The 13703-nt window shown below is 39.3% G+C and overlaps 1 protein-coding gene across 1 annotated transcript in view; it reads left to right on the forward strand.

The window, feature by feature from the left end:
- Positions 1-1391: 1391 nt before the first annotated feature.
- CEP85L (centrosomal protein 85 like) overlaps positions 1392-13703 on the forward strand; it is a 130508-nt gene continuing 118196 nt past the window's right edge. Inside the window, exon 1 of the mRNA XM_061131874.1 lies at positions 1392-1733. Coding sequence (XP_060987857.1) covers positions 1661-1733 — 73 coding nt within the window. The 5' untranslated portion in view covers positions 1392-1660. The remainder of the gene's footprint in view (positions 1734-13703) is intronic.

The raw sequence follows: 13703 nt of genomic DNA on the forward strand, positions 1-13703 counted from the left end.
TCTTGAGAGTCCCTTGGGCTGCAAGGAGATCAAACCAGTCAATCCTAAGGGAAATCAGTCCTGAGTATTCATTGGAAGCACTGATGCTGAAGCTCCAATACTTTGACTCACTAGAAAAGATCCTGATACTGTTAAAGATTGAAGGTAGGAGGAAAAGTGCGTGACAGAGGACGAGATGGTCAGATGGCATCACCGACTCAATGGACACGAATTTGAGCAAGCTCTGGAAGATGGTGAAAGACAGGGAAGCCTGGCATGCTGCTGTCCATGGAGTCACAAAGAGTTGGACATGACTGAGAGACTGAACTAACTTAACTGAATACAAACATGAGGGCTTTGTTAGCAAACATCCACAACAGGAAAAAGCATCACTGTAGTCAAACCTTGTTAAGGGTTAGCAACCTGCTTTCCGGTTTACCCAATTCATCAGCCAGGTCCAGAGCTCACTTCCTTCTACAGTGCTCAACCAGTATTTATTAAATGCACTATTTTAAGGGTTATAAATATTGCCGATGAAAAGGAAGATTTAAAGAGGATGCTGCACCTTTTGGTCCTTCCTCAGGATGCCTACTCTTGCACTCTGGGTTCAGGTGAAGGGTGGAATCTGACCAGGCAGAGGAGGAACGTGAAGGTGTAGTTGCCCTCCCATTACATACTTTGGTGTCATTTTGACTCGTGATTGCTTATCTGAAACACTAAGCTACTAGATTAAAATTGACAGCCCCTTCCTGAACCCCCTGGTACTTATTTACCTCGGGTCTTTTTTCCTGCTTTTTTCTGCACTCGTCTCCGTGTTGTAGATATTTTGGTACCTTCTCCCCTTGTCAATTTCGGTTGTAAATTGAGGAAAATGACCTCTTTATTACCCTCCACAATGATCAATAAGCGATGCTTATAGAATGCATGATGACAACTTTAATTCCAACCCCAAATGAGGTGAAGTCCCTCAACCCTCTTTTACCACAAGCAGTCTTGATGTGACGGCAGGTCTTCCAAGCCTTTTTCTGAAAGGTGCCCCGGAGGGCCTGAGGGATTAACCAACGGAGCGGGGAACCTCAAGACAAGTCCAAGACAAGTCCCTGGGCCAAGTTCCGCCCTTTCCTCACCGCACGGAGCGCTGGGATGGGAAAAGTGGGATACAGCAGGTATGTCGGACTGACTATTCGCCAACAGCGGAGCAAAAGGGTTTGATGGTACCCACCTGGAACGGGCTGCAGGCCCCGCCCCGCGCCGCGCACGCCTTTTGTAAGCGCACTAAGCCCCGCCCCCTCCAGGCCCCGCCCCTGCCCGGCTCGGGCTCGGGCTCCGGGAGCGGAGGGGGTGGAGAGAAACCGCAGCTGCAACTTCGTCTGGAGCCTCGCAGCCTGGGCTCGGCCGGGGACCGAGCCGCCGCCACCGCGGAGCCGCCGCTTCCCTGGCCCGGGCCTCAGCACAGCTGGGCTGACCATGGCAGCCGCCGCCGCCGCGGCGAATCCGGCCCCTGCGCCCCCTTCCCGTCGCTGAGCGGCCGTTGCTCAGCCCACTCGCTCGCGCCGCCTCGCGGGTGCCGCCGCAGCCCAGGCTCCTCACAAGTTTCCGCCGCCGAAGCAGAAGGCAAAGGCAGCGGAGGACGGGTGTGGGGAATCGGGAGCCCCCGGCCCACTCGGCACTCCCGCCCGCGATGTGGGGGCGCTTCCTGGCTCCGGAGGCCGGCGGCCGGGACAGCCCCGGCGAAGCCCGCAGCTTCCCAGCGGGTAAGTAACGGGACAGGCCGCCGGCCGGGTTGGGGGTCGCGGCCGACCGCGGCGCCCTGGGGACCCCGCCGCCGCCGCCGCCGCCGCTCCCCTTCCTCCTCCGGCCTGGCTTCCCGCTAGCCGCGCGCCCGCCCTCCCGCCAGCCCGGTTTCCTCCCGGCTGTCGACACCCAGCCGGGCGGGCTGACATCTGGCTGCCCGCCTCCCCTGCCGGATCCGTCCGGCATCGCGGCGCGCCGGCCAGGCGCGGCTGGGTGTCCCGGCCGCTCCTCGTCGGGCCTCAGCCCCGGCGCCCCAACTTACAGCTCGCTTGGGCCTCCTCAGATTGGGCTTTGTTGTGCGTCCCCCTCCCTTTTTTCTCGGGTGGGGTGTGGGGACGTGGGTAGCGGGGCTCCGGGAGATCCGGGCGGGAAGGTCGCTGCGACCCTGCTGCAGCGGCGGCGGCGCGGCGCGCGCCACGGGCGCCGGGATCTGCTGCAGCCACCGGGATCTGCTGCAGCCGCGCCCGCAGACCCTACTGGAGAGGGCGCGTTTTGGGGTAGGAGGAGGCTGGGGATGTCTCGCCTGCTGGTGCCCGCCCAGGGGTCCATCTCCTCACTGAAACCTGGTCATCGCCCAGCAGTTCTCTCTGGAGGACACGTCCTGCCAAAGCCAGTCGATCTTTGAACAAGAGGGGCTGTTAATCCGTTTGCCTGTTCCTGGCCTTTTCTGGGAAAATTTGGGGTTTGCCGCGTTGGGTGTGTGAAGGGAACTGTTTTGTAATGCAGAGCCATTTCATGCCTGCATCCCTTGAAAGTTATGTAGGAGCCACCAAATTAGAATAAATCGTCCCCTGATTAGGAATGTAAAAAATAAGACTTGGTTATCTGACATTGACAAGTTACATGATGTTGGCTGTTTTTTTCAGGCGCTTTAATTTAATCTTAATTGTATTTTGAACCACCTACCTCCCCTCCCCGCGCCCCAGAAGCTGCAAGTTATATGGATCATTTATCCAGAAAAAGCCGCCTTATGTACACACACACAAATTTTCCTGCAACTCCAGGTGCTTCTAGGACTCCTCTGTTAAGTAACCTTGTCACACAAAATGTTTGAGCTTCTACTTGTGTAACTGACATTTTGGTATACATTTTCAAGGCGATTTGCAAACAAAATAGAAAAACGTTTGGAAGTTTTTTTTTTGTTGGTAGTATTTTTGCTATTTAAAAAAATATCAGACACAAACTCAGATTTCTGTTAAAATGTCAAACAATGCAGTTCTGTGATACTTTAGAAATTTGTGATGTGATTTTTTTTTTTAGACATAATTTTCTCAGGTTTATTGAGGGTGTAATTGACATTTAGAAATTGTAATATACTTAATATGTGCAACTTGGTTTTGATATATACATGTGTATATACGCATTGTGAAATGATCTCCACAGTCAAACTAGTTGACCTATCCATCACCTCATAGTTACAATTCTTTTGTGTGTCATGTGTTTGGTGAGAAAACTTTAAGATTTACCGTCTTAACACGTTTCAAGCATATAATAATACCCTGATAACTGTAGTGGCATAGTGTACATTAGGTCTAGACTTAGATAAACTTTCAAATTCAGAGTGAGATTTGAAATTGTTCTCTTAAATTTGGTCCTGCAATGCTAGGCATGAGTTTAGTTAAAAAAAAAAAAAAGTAGGAAATTATTTTCTCTATAATGTATATCATTTTTCCTAAGAGTAGAAGACAGGAGTTGAGAAGTTTCTGATGCTCATTGGGTATTTACAATTCTGCAATCACAGTAACTTCAGTCAGTGAGCAGGCACTTCATTATCCCCAGAGGCTGGAGGGAGTGGTTTCAATTTATCTGTTCATGTCAGAAGCCATCTGTAATATCTTTGCAAACTAACCTCTTAAAATTATTTGTTATAATAACATGTTTGAAGGTATAATATCACCCAAGCATTGTATCCATTTATTCCATTGTTTTTTATGGAGAAGAAAACATCATAGTGTTTAGAAATTGTTAATTAACTGAAGAAGGGACTTGGAGGTTACACTGCAGTCTCTAAACCTTTGCTGTGGCAAAGAATATAGTGGAAGAAGATGCTTTATAAATACTATCCAAATTTAGTAAATTCGAACACTATATCTTTACAACATATTTATTTTATCTAATCTTTGACAGTATCTTACCTTTGGTAAGTCAGGGCATGTCTTTCCAATATAATTTTTCTTCAGCTGTATGCTAAGAATAGATTACTTTTACAGAATAGTAATGTAATTATTTATGTTTATTCTCTCAAGTAAAGCAAACCTTTAAAATTATTTTTGTAGCTTAATTTATACATCATTTGTAAAACGTAAGTGTGGTTTCTTTAGCAAATGAGCAGGTGGTGAAGGTCAAAATAATGACCTCTGAGTTGGTTCATGTGGAACCAGAACCAGTCTTCTGATTGAATTTATTAGCAATCATTTTGGTTTTGAGGGCCAGTATTAAGACAGGGATAGATAATTTCTAGTATTTAAATAAGTTTGTCTCAATATGGGGGTTAATCCTAAATGTCCAGAAACTAGTTTGTTTATACAGTTATGTAACTAGACTAATCTGCCTGCTAGTATAGGAGACACAGGTTCGATCCCTGGGTCCAGAAGATCCCCTGTAGAAAGAAATGGCAACCCACTCCAGTATTCTTGCCTAGGAGATCCCATGGACAGAGGAGCCTGATGGACTACAGTCCGTGGGGTTGCGAAGAGTTGGACACAACAACTAAACAACAGACAACTAAACTAGACTGAAGAGAAAACCAAAGATAATATAGAACCAGTTCTAAAAAATTGGAGAAAACTTTCTTTTTAAGGTAATGGCAATTAAAACAAGTAGGAGTAATTAGTGGGATTTAATTTTGCCTTGGCTTTATCTGCAGTTTTTCAGCTTTACAAAGATAACTGTTATAAATGAAAATGAAATGAGTATTTTCTTATATTCGCATGCAAAGATCAAGCAGAAGTGCCCCTCTCCCTCTTTTTGATTGGCAAGTGTGGTTAGAAAGCTAATTTTATTTTCCTTTGCCTGCTTTTTATTTTATTTTTTTCAAACTTTCAACTTTTTTTTTGCTTTGGGATATAGCCGATTAACACTGTTGTGGTAGTTTCAGGTGAACGGCGAAGGGATTCAGCCATACATACACATGTATCCATTCTTCCCCAAACCCCCTCCCATCCAGACTGGCACATAACACTGAGTCGTTCCATTAGCTACACAATAGGTCCTTTTGGGTTATCCAGTTTGAATATATAGAAAACTTAATTTTAAGTAGAACATGTGTTAGGTTTTTTTATGATTTGGTTGAGTGTATTTAAGAATACTCCATTATTCAAAACGTATAATAGGTTCAAAGTTGGATGAAAGACGGATGTATTTCCCTTAGGTTTTAAACATCTAGTATGATATGGTGATATTTTGAGTACTTGCACTTAGTTATATTGAATTTGTTGCTTTTTATAAATCATACTTTCAAAATATTAATATATGTAATCCTTAAAACATTTGGAGGTAGGATATGACAGTTTTAAAGTATGCTAAAATTAAAATGTTATAGAAAATACTTACACGATCTGAAGAAGTGTCATTTGTTCAAGTGCCTCAAGCCTTCAGTGCCTCACTGCCTTGCCCTAGTTGATGCCTGGCTATAAGGTGTTTAGTGATGTCATAATGATGGTGGTAGTAACTGGTTTGATTATGTCAAAAACTAAGGCTTTCTGTGGTTTTGAATTAAATGAACCCAAAAGTACAATGATACCAATGAAACATAACTCTTCTGCCTAAACTCAGTTGAGCATGTTCTTTTATAATAGGCTTTCAGGGATGAGTGGTTAATCTCAGCTTTAGTAATGACTTTTGTGAAATGAACCTGATTATTACTGATAGCTTCTTGGCTTGATGAAGATGGTAAACTAATCTGAGGCCAGGCAATAAATGGTGAGTTGACAGCCTCTGTTGTGAATGTTTCTGTATGTTGAGAACAGAAGGTATTTTACAGTCTCAAGTTTCCTGACAGGATCAGATGTGTCCGTGTGTACTCTGAGAAGACGAAATGAAGGCTCTCAGATTTTACTGCATTTTATCTTAATTAGTTCCCTCAAATTCTATATTGAAAGTGAATAATGCAATCATTTAGATAACTTCTAAAGCTATAATGAGATGCTAATTATTATTATTACTTTAAGGATATGTATATTTACACTGGCAAAATAATATTCTACAGAATGGAATTTATTGTATAAGGTCATTTTAAGAATGGGGATGATCAACATAAAAGAACATCAAATTGCTCTTCATACTAATATTTTGCTTGCACTTTCTATTTTTCTTTAATTAAAAAAAACCCATTGTTGTTACCTAGCATAGTGCTTGGCACATACATAACTACTTGGTAAATGTGAGTCATTCTTTCAGTATGTATTGTGTGGTAGGGATTGTACTGGCCTCTGGGAGTACAACATTGAACAAGAAAATTCCCAGCTCTAAGGGAACTTACGTGCTAGTAGGGAGGAAACAGTTTGTAAGTAAACCAACAACACGGTACTTCAGCTAATGTTAAGTACTGTGAAGAAAAGGGAGCTGAGTGAGATGACACAGGATGGGTGGATCTGGGTAGACAAGGCCTCTCTGAGGAGGTAACATTGCTCTGAGACCTGAGTGATGAGAAGGAGCCAGGCACATGAGGGCAGGAGTGTTCAGGCAGAGGGTAAACAAACAGCTCCAGGGTGGAAATGAATTTGGGGAGTTTGAAGAATATCAGTGAGTCTGGAGCATAGTGACCAGGGATATGAGGTGAGGGAGTCCTGTAAGAATTTGTAAGAATTTTAGGTTATATTCTATGTGAGGGGAAGGCAGTTGTGGATGGTTAGGGAGATGACTTCATTCTTTCACTTACCACATTGAGTGCTACTGCAAGACAGACCTTGTTTTTTGTTCTACGTACTGGGGAGATGAAGCAGACACTCACTGTCCTTGGTGTTGATAGATCACTCCTGGCTGTTCTGTGGGGGGAGGAAGTTGTGGTGGGATGGGGAAAAGATTGGTAGTAGAGAAACTGGTTAATAGGTCATTGCAGTGATTGGGTGAAAGATGATAGTTTGGATTAGAGTGGTAAGAGTGGGCTGGAGAGAACAGAATGAGTCTGGAATATACTTGAGAAATAGAGCTAACAGGATTTACTGATGGTTTGGAGGTGGCAAATGAAGAAAAGAGGAATCAAAGATGAAGTCTTACTGGTGGCTTCAGTAATTGTAATGGATGGTAGTGGCATTTCGTAAGGTGGGGAAGGTGAGGAAGGAAGTGGAATTAAGAGTTCTGTTTTAGGCCTGGATGGAGTTTGAGAGGTGTTTTAGAGGTTCAGGTGAGATGTTGGGCATAGAAGTCTGGATCTCAGTGGGGAGGTGGGAGGGCTGGAGGTAGAGAGTTTGAACATGTTGTTTAAACATGATCACGTAGAGTATCCAGAAGACAGCCAAGGTTCACATTTTCTAGCCAGGTAAAGGAAGAAGATCCATCCAAAGAGAGACCGTAAAGGAGCAGCCACCAGTGAGGTAGGAGTGAAACCTGGAGAGTATAATGTTCCAGAGGAGAAGAGACTGAAGGAAGGAGTCAGAAGAGTCAGAAATTAACCTTCGGAAGAGTCAGAGTCGCATGCTTCCAAGAGGCCAAGTAAGATGTGACAGAGAGACAGATCAGTGCCACTGCCTAGTTTCAGAGATTTAAAAATTTTAGACTAGTAGGGATTAAAGATCCTCTAATCCAATCAGCCCGTTTTATTGGATTTATAGGATTGGTGCTTAGAAGGTGTTTGGGTGCTTTCTTGGCCCTTACCACTTAATCAAGCTAGGGTGACCAACTGTTTGGGTTTGCCTGGGACATTCAGTTTTGAAACTTGGGCTAGTGTCTCCTGGGACTCCTCACACTGAACAGTGGCTGAATCTTGACTATAGGATTCTGCCTAGGGCATCTGAACTGGGTAAAGTTTTAAATTACTTTAAAGAGATTTTAAATTAAAGAGAGTAGATTTAAGATCAGGAACTTTGTTTTATGCCCTCTTTACATAGTACATGTCTTCATTGCTTTATTGATGCTGTTTGAATACTCAAGTTCAGAATTCTGAAGTGAACTCTCGTTTTTAACTAACCTTCTGAAAGAATGGGATGAAAAACCTCCTCATAGAGTACATGGACTACATATCATGTAAAGTTTTAAGTTTTTTATGAGGTGGTTTTACTGTTGTGTAGAGGCAGAGATTGTGTGTTTATTGATCACAGTCAATGTACATTGCTTTATCATGACATTCCTGACGCTTTTTTGAAGCTTTTTCATTAATTCTGAACATCCTATCTCATTTTAAGAATAATGTACTGAGAAGTTTGACTGGAAATAAAGTTTTTAAATTTGGGGGTGTTATTTTATAAATTTTCCCAAAACTTTATTTTGGAGTGTTTTGAAACTGACGTTCTGTTTTAGTTTTGGCTCTTAAGTATTGGAAAATTAAAGGCTGATTGAGAAATAATGAGCTTACTCTGCTTTCATTGGAGACCAGTGACTATATGAATTTTCATTAGGTCTAGCAACTTTACTTAACAGTGTTTATTTTTACTGGGACTTTTATTTCTTCCTGGGTGCTGATGATCCTTCTTAAGTTTGGACTTAATTTGCTACCGTGTAGAATATTTTCTCTATTAATTCATATTGTGAAATAGTTGCATTCAAAGACAGAGGTAAACCCCTCTGGAATACCACTTGTTATACTCCCTCCTGTTTATAGTGGTTTTATTAAAAAACCTCATACTAGTTTTTAATCATACCTATTTTTTTCCAGGCTATAGTTAGAAACAAAGGCTTTTTGAGAGACTAAATTAATTATGTGGCCTTCATTCCAGATAGCTCCGAAAATACTGTTTTGAATATAGCATTTCATGTAACCAGAATATAAGATAGGATATCTGTGACCTATCCACATATGAAATCAACAAGCACATGATTTTTTTCGTAGAGATAGTCTTACCTATTACTGGTTGCTATCTTAACCCTCCTGAGTTCCTTGTCTTATATGATTAGAATGTTACTGGTTTGGATTCACACTTTTTATGTGAAAGGTGAACCACTTATTTATTCATCTGATCTTGGCCTTATTGAGTTAATTTCAACCTCAGCTTGAACCAACCTAGTTTAAAACCCTTCCTTATTATACTCAAATTGAAAATAAGAAAATTTAGAATCACATTTGAAGACTATATAGTGTTATAACTTTGGTGGTAATGTTTTTTAAAATTAGTTTTATTAATAATTTTAGTACTAGTACTATTAATAGTTTTAATAATAATAGTTAATAACTTCCAGATATCATTTTTATATTTAGAATGCAAAGAATACTAGCTGTTAATTACTTAAACTTCAATTTATTGAAATCTGTAAATGCAAGAAAGCCAATTAACTTAGATTGAGGTGGATTTTTTCCCCCCAGTTTGATTGAGATGTAATTGATATGTAACATTGTATTAGTTTAAGGTATACATTATAGCGATTTGAAATATATATATATTGCAAAATTATTACCATAGTAAGCTTAGTTAACATCCATCATCACACATATTAATAGTTTTTTTTCCCTTGTGATGAGAACTTTTAAGATTTACTCTCTTATTAACTTTCAAATATACAGTATGGTATTGTTAAATATAGTCACAAAGCTGTACATTGTATCCCCAAACTTATTTATCTTATACCTGGAAATTTCTGCTTTTTTACCACCTTCTTCCTTTTCTCCCACCCTCCCACTCCCTGCTCCTGGAAGCCACCCGTCTGTTGCCTGTCTTTATGAGTTTTGTTTTGATTCTGTGTCTAAATGAGATTATACAGCATTTGTCTTTCTCTGGGTATTTGACTTAGTGTGATGTTCTCAAGGTCCATTCATCTTGCAACAAATGGCAGGATTTTCTTCTTTTTGTGGCTGAATAATATTCCATTCTGTACAAACACAGTTTCTTTAGTCATTCATCTGTTGATGGACCCTTAAGTGGTTTCTATGTTTTGGCTATTATAAATAATACAGCAGTGAACAGGGTGGGGGTGGAGTGAGGGATGTAGATATTAATATCTCTTTGAGATACTGATTTTGTTTTCATTGGATATATACCCAGAAGTGTGGGTTGCTGGATCATATGATAGTTCTATTTTTAGTTTCAGTAAGGGGAGCCTCCATACTTTCCTGTGGTGGCTGCACCAGTTTACATGCCCACTAGTAGTGTACAAGGTTTCTCTTTTCTCTACACTTTTGCAAACACTTGTTATTATGTTTTTGATAATAGCCATTCTAATAGGAATGAAGATCTGATAGTGGTTCTGATTTGCATTTCCCTGCTACTTAGTAATGTGAATCACCTTTTCATGTAGCTGTTGCCAATTGTATGTCTTCTTTAGAGAAATATTTGTTTAGTTCCTTTCCTAATTTTTAATCAAATTATTATTATTATTATTTTTCCTATTGAGTTGTGTGAGTTAGTTCTCTGTTTTGGATATTAATCCCTTATCAGGTCGGTGGCTTGCAAATATTTTCTCCCACTCAATAGATTGGCTTTTCATTTTGTTGATGGTTTACTTTGCTGTGCAGAAGCTGTTTAGTTTGATGTAGTATATATACTTCTCATTTTTGATTTTTGTTGCCTTTGCTTTTAATGTCAAATCCAAAGAAATCATCGCCAATTCTGATGTCAAGGAGCTTACCCTATGTGTTTTCTTCTAGGACTTTTATGGTTTCAAGTCTTACATTTTTTAACCCAATGAGTTGATTTTTATGTGTGGTGTTAGATAAAGTCTAGTTTCATTCTTTTGTATGTGGTTGTCCAGTTTTCTCAATACCATTTATTGAATGGTATTTATTTCTGGGCTCTTTATTCTGTTCCATTGATCTATGTGTCTGTTTTTATGTTTAGCCCTTTGAAAAATATCTTTGCATATTAATTCAGTTATCACAATAGCTCTAAAAGATAGATACTATAATTTTTTCCCCTCTTTTTACATATGAAGAAACAGGCACAGATTGGCTAAGTGACTTACTCAAGATTTCACTGTTTATAAGAGTGGTACATAACTTGAACCCAGGCAGTCTAGTTTCATAGTCCACATTTTTTCCCACTATGCTATACTGTTAATTCTATAATTAAAGAAAAATTAAGATAATTGGAGTCATTTACCCTAGAGATAAACAGTACTGAATTGAAGTAGAAGAGAGGGATGAATAACAGATACCTCTATGGTATTAGGTTTTATTCACTTTACCTAGGTATTCTCCAGTGGGGTACAAGATTTTCTGTTTCTGTTTTCCTGATTACTATTAATGTGGATATTTTTCTGTGTTTTAATCTTCTATTTAGTTTTTTGGTGACCTTTTTAGTGCCTTTGATGCTTATTGAAGGTTGTTTTCCCCCATTTTTTAGGAATTTTGGCCAACAGCCCCTCAAATCACTTTTAATTATTAGTTTTTAAAAAAATTTTTTTAGCTGCCTTGGAAAATATTTACTGAACTTTAAATAGATGCTTAAATGCACACTGTCTCAAGGGATAGCTTAAAATTTCCTGGATTTTAAAATAGACAACCAACCCACCCCCCAACCCTGTTTTAATCCTTCTAAAAGAAAGAATATTTTAAAGATCTAATTATAAACCTTCTGAAATTTTATTTTATACTAGGAACATTTATTGGTTACCCAGTGGTTATAACACTGCATTTATTGAGACCCTGCCTTAAATGTGCAGCTCTGTGCTAGAGACTAAAAAAGTTGCTTTTCACTGTTCCTATTTGGTGAGGAAGAAGAAAGTCATATAAATATGAGTTAATATAGATTAGTAAATGTTGTTATGGTATTTTAAATGATACATTGGGAGAGTACAAAGTAGTAGTTATTTTAATACTCCCTGGAAGAATCCGAGAAAACATTTAGAGCAAGTTAATTCTGAATCGAGACTCTTAAAGAAGAGAGAGAGAAGTAGCTTGGAGTCAGAAAGGACCTGATCTCTTTGGAGGCTGTGGTTAGGTATGTGCAGCTACAGAGTGCTGGGAGCTGGAGCCGGGGAGGTAGGAGTTGTAAAGTATTAGAAAATGAGTTTGCCAGTCGGTGAAGAACTTTGCCAAAGTTAAGGACTTTGAGTTTTATTTAATATGCAGTAAGGAACCCACAGACCTTTGTAAGCAAAAGAATGATGTAAGTGTGTTTTCTGATAGCAGGGTAGAGGCTGGCTTGGGCAGCCGCTCCGGCAGGAGGTCTGTGCAGCAGTTGAGCCAAAAGACTTAATCTGTGACAGTGGGAAGGAGAGGAGGGGTCTAATTCAGTGAATACGTCTAAAGTGGACTGAAGAGTTTCAGAAACTGATTAGACATATGAGATAAGGAAAAGAAGGTTTTTGGTTGTATTCCCTGGGTTTATTTCTTCTCAACTTGGTTTCTACTGATAATAGAATGGGGCAGTTGAAGGCTACTGTTCTGAACTTTGTGCAAAAGTACTTTTCTTGTTAACATTTCAGAGATGTTATATCATGAGATTTGTTTATCTTATGTCAAATAAGGGTAAATATGCTTTGATATTTTCCATTTTGTTCTGTTTTATTAAAAAGGGTTGATCTCAGTGCACTGAATGTGTGATAACCTGCATTTAAGAAAAACACTGTACTTTGTATTCATGGTTTGTATTATATATTCAGCTTTTTATTTAAAATTATAAATCTGCTTTTTGGCTTAGTGTTGTCATTTTTAAAATTCAGTAAGGTTAGTTCTTCTAAGTGCAGTTAGTTATGTTAGCATATTGTGGAAGATTTGATATTGTGTGAATTTTTGCTTCCAATTTAGAAAAGAAGCTTCAGAAAGAATATAAAATATAATAGATAACTTATTCATTTGATGTTCATCTTCCTGTTTTTTCCAGCGTGAGAAATTTTAATAGTTATTAAATAAGTTAATATTTAGTATTCTATTTAGTATTTAAATACTGGACATTTAATATTTAATACATTTAGTATTCTATTTAAAATAATTGAAATTGGTGTTTAAAAATGTAACATATTGTCTTTCAAAGAGAAGTCCCAATGCATGGTGTCTTGGGAATTTTTGCTGTTCTTATAGAAACGCTCTTTTCTCCAGGGAGAGCAGATTCTACATAGTCATTCAGTTACTGTAATATGATAGGACCTAGGTAAGATTTTATTTCAGAGATCACTGAGCCTTATTTTAAGTTATTTTTAAAGTGCCCATATCTAGACATTGAGTAACTCCCATTTTAGTAGTGTAGTCTAAATAACAATTGGGTGAAAAAAATTGTCCTTATATCACTTGGTAAGCGTATTCATGTCATGTCTAGGTCTGACTGCTTTGTGATTCTGGATTATGTTGACTAGAGATACAGCATGTCATCCTTCTTAAGTTGAATTCATTCAGTCTGAATTAAAGCTTAGAATGTTATTTTAATCATGACATTTTGTTAATTATCTCCAGTGTTCTAGGCATATAAAATACCGTGTCCTTTAAAAAAACTGTAGTTATATTTAAAGGAGAAGACAAATGTGATTGCAGCCTGGAGGAGATCAATTTCTATGATAATTTGGTCATTTCATGATACTTCTGCCATTTTGGGAAATCTGAATGAATCTTTTGTTCCTTTAAAAGGAAAAGTTTAGCAAAAATAAGAGCACTGTGATACTGTCATAAGTAAATTAAAATGCCTTACTGATTTAAAGGAATAAGATGCTGTTGTGAGTAGGACATGTTTTCCCCACTGACTGATCAAATGATTTGTCTGACATGATTGGACTTAGGCTTTCTTTTCCTAAAGTTCTTTTGATGAGGATACCTTCCTATGAAAAGTGCACCGGTCTTTTGTCAAAATGTCTGAGTTACTGTGTTTCTCTGGTAGACTCTCCTACAGCTTTAAATAGCTTCATAATTTGTT

This window comes from Dama dama, chromosome 28 (genome assembly GCF_033118175.1).
Source record: "Dama dama isolate Ldn47 chromosome 28, ASM3311817v1, whole genome shotgun sequence".
In the NCBI taxonomy this organism is placed as follows: Eukaryota; Metazoa; Chordata; class Mammalia; order Artiodactyla; family Cervidae; genus Dama; species Dama dama.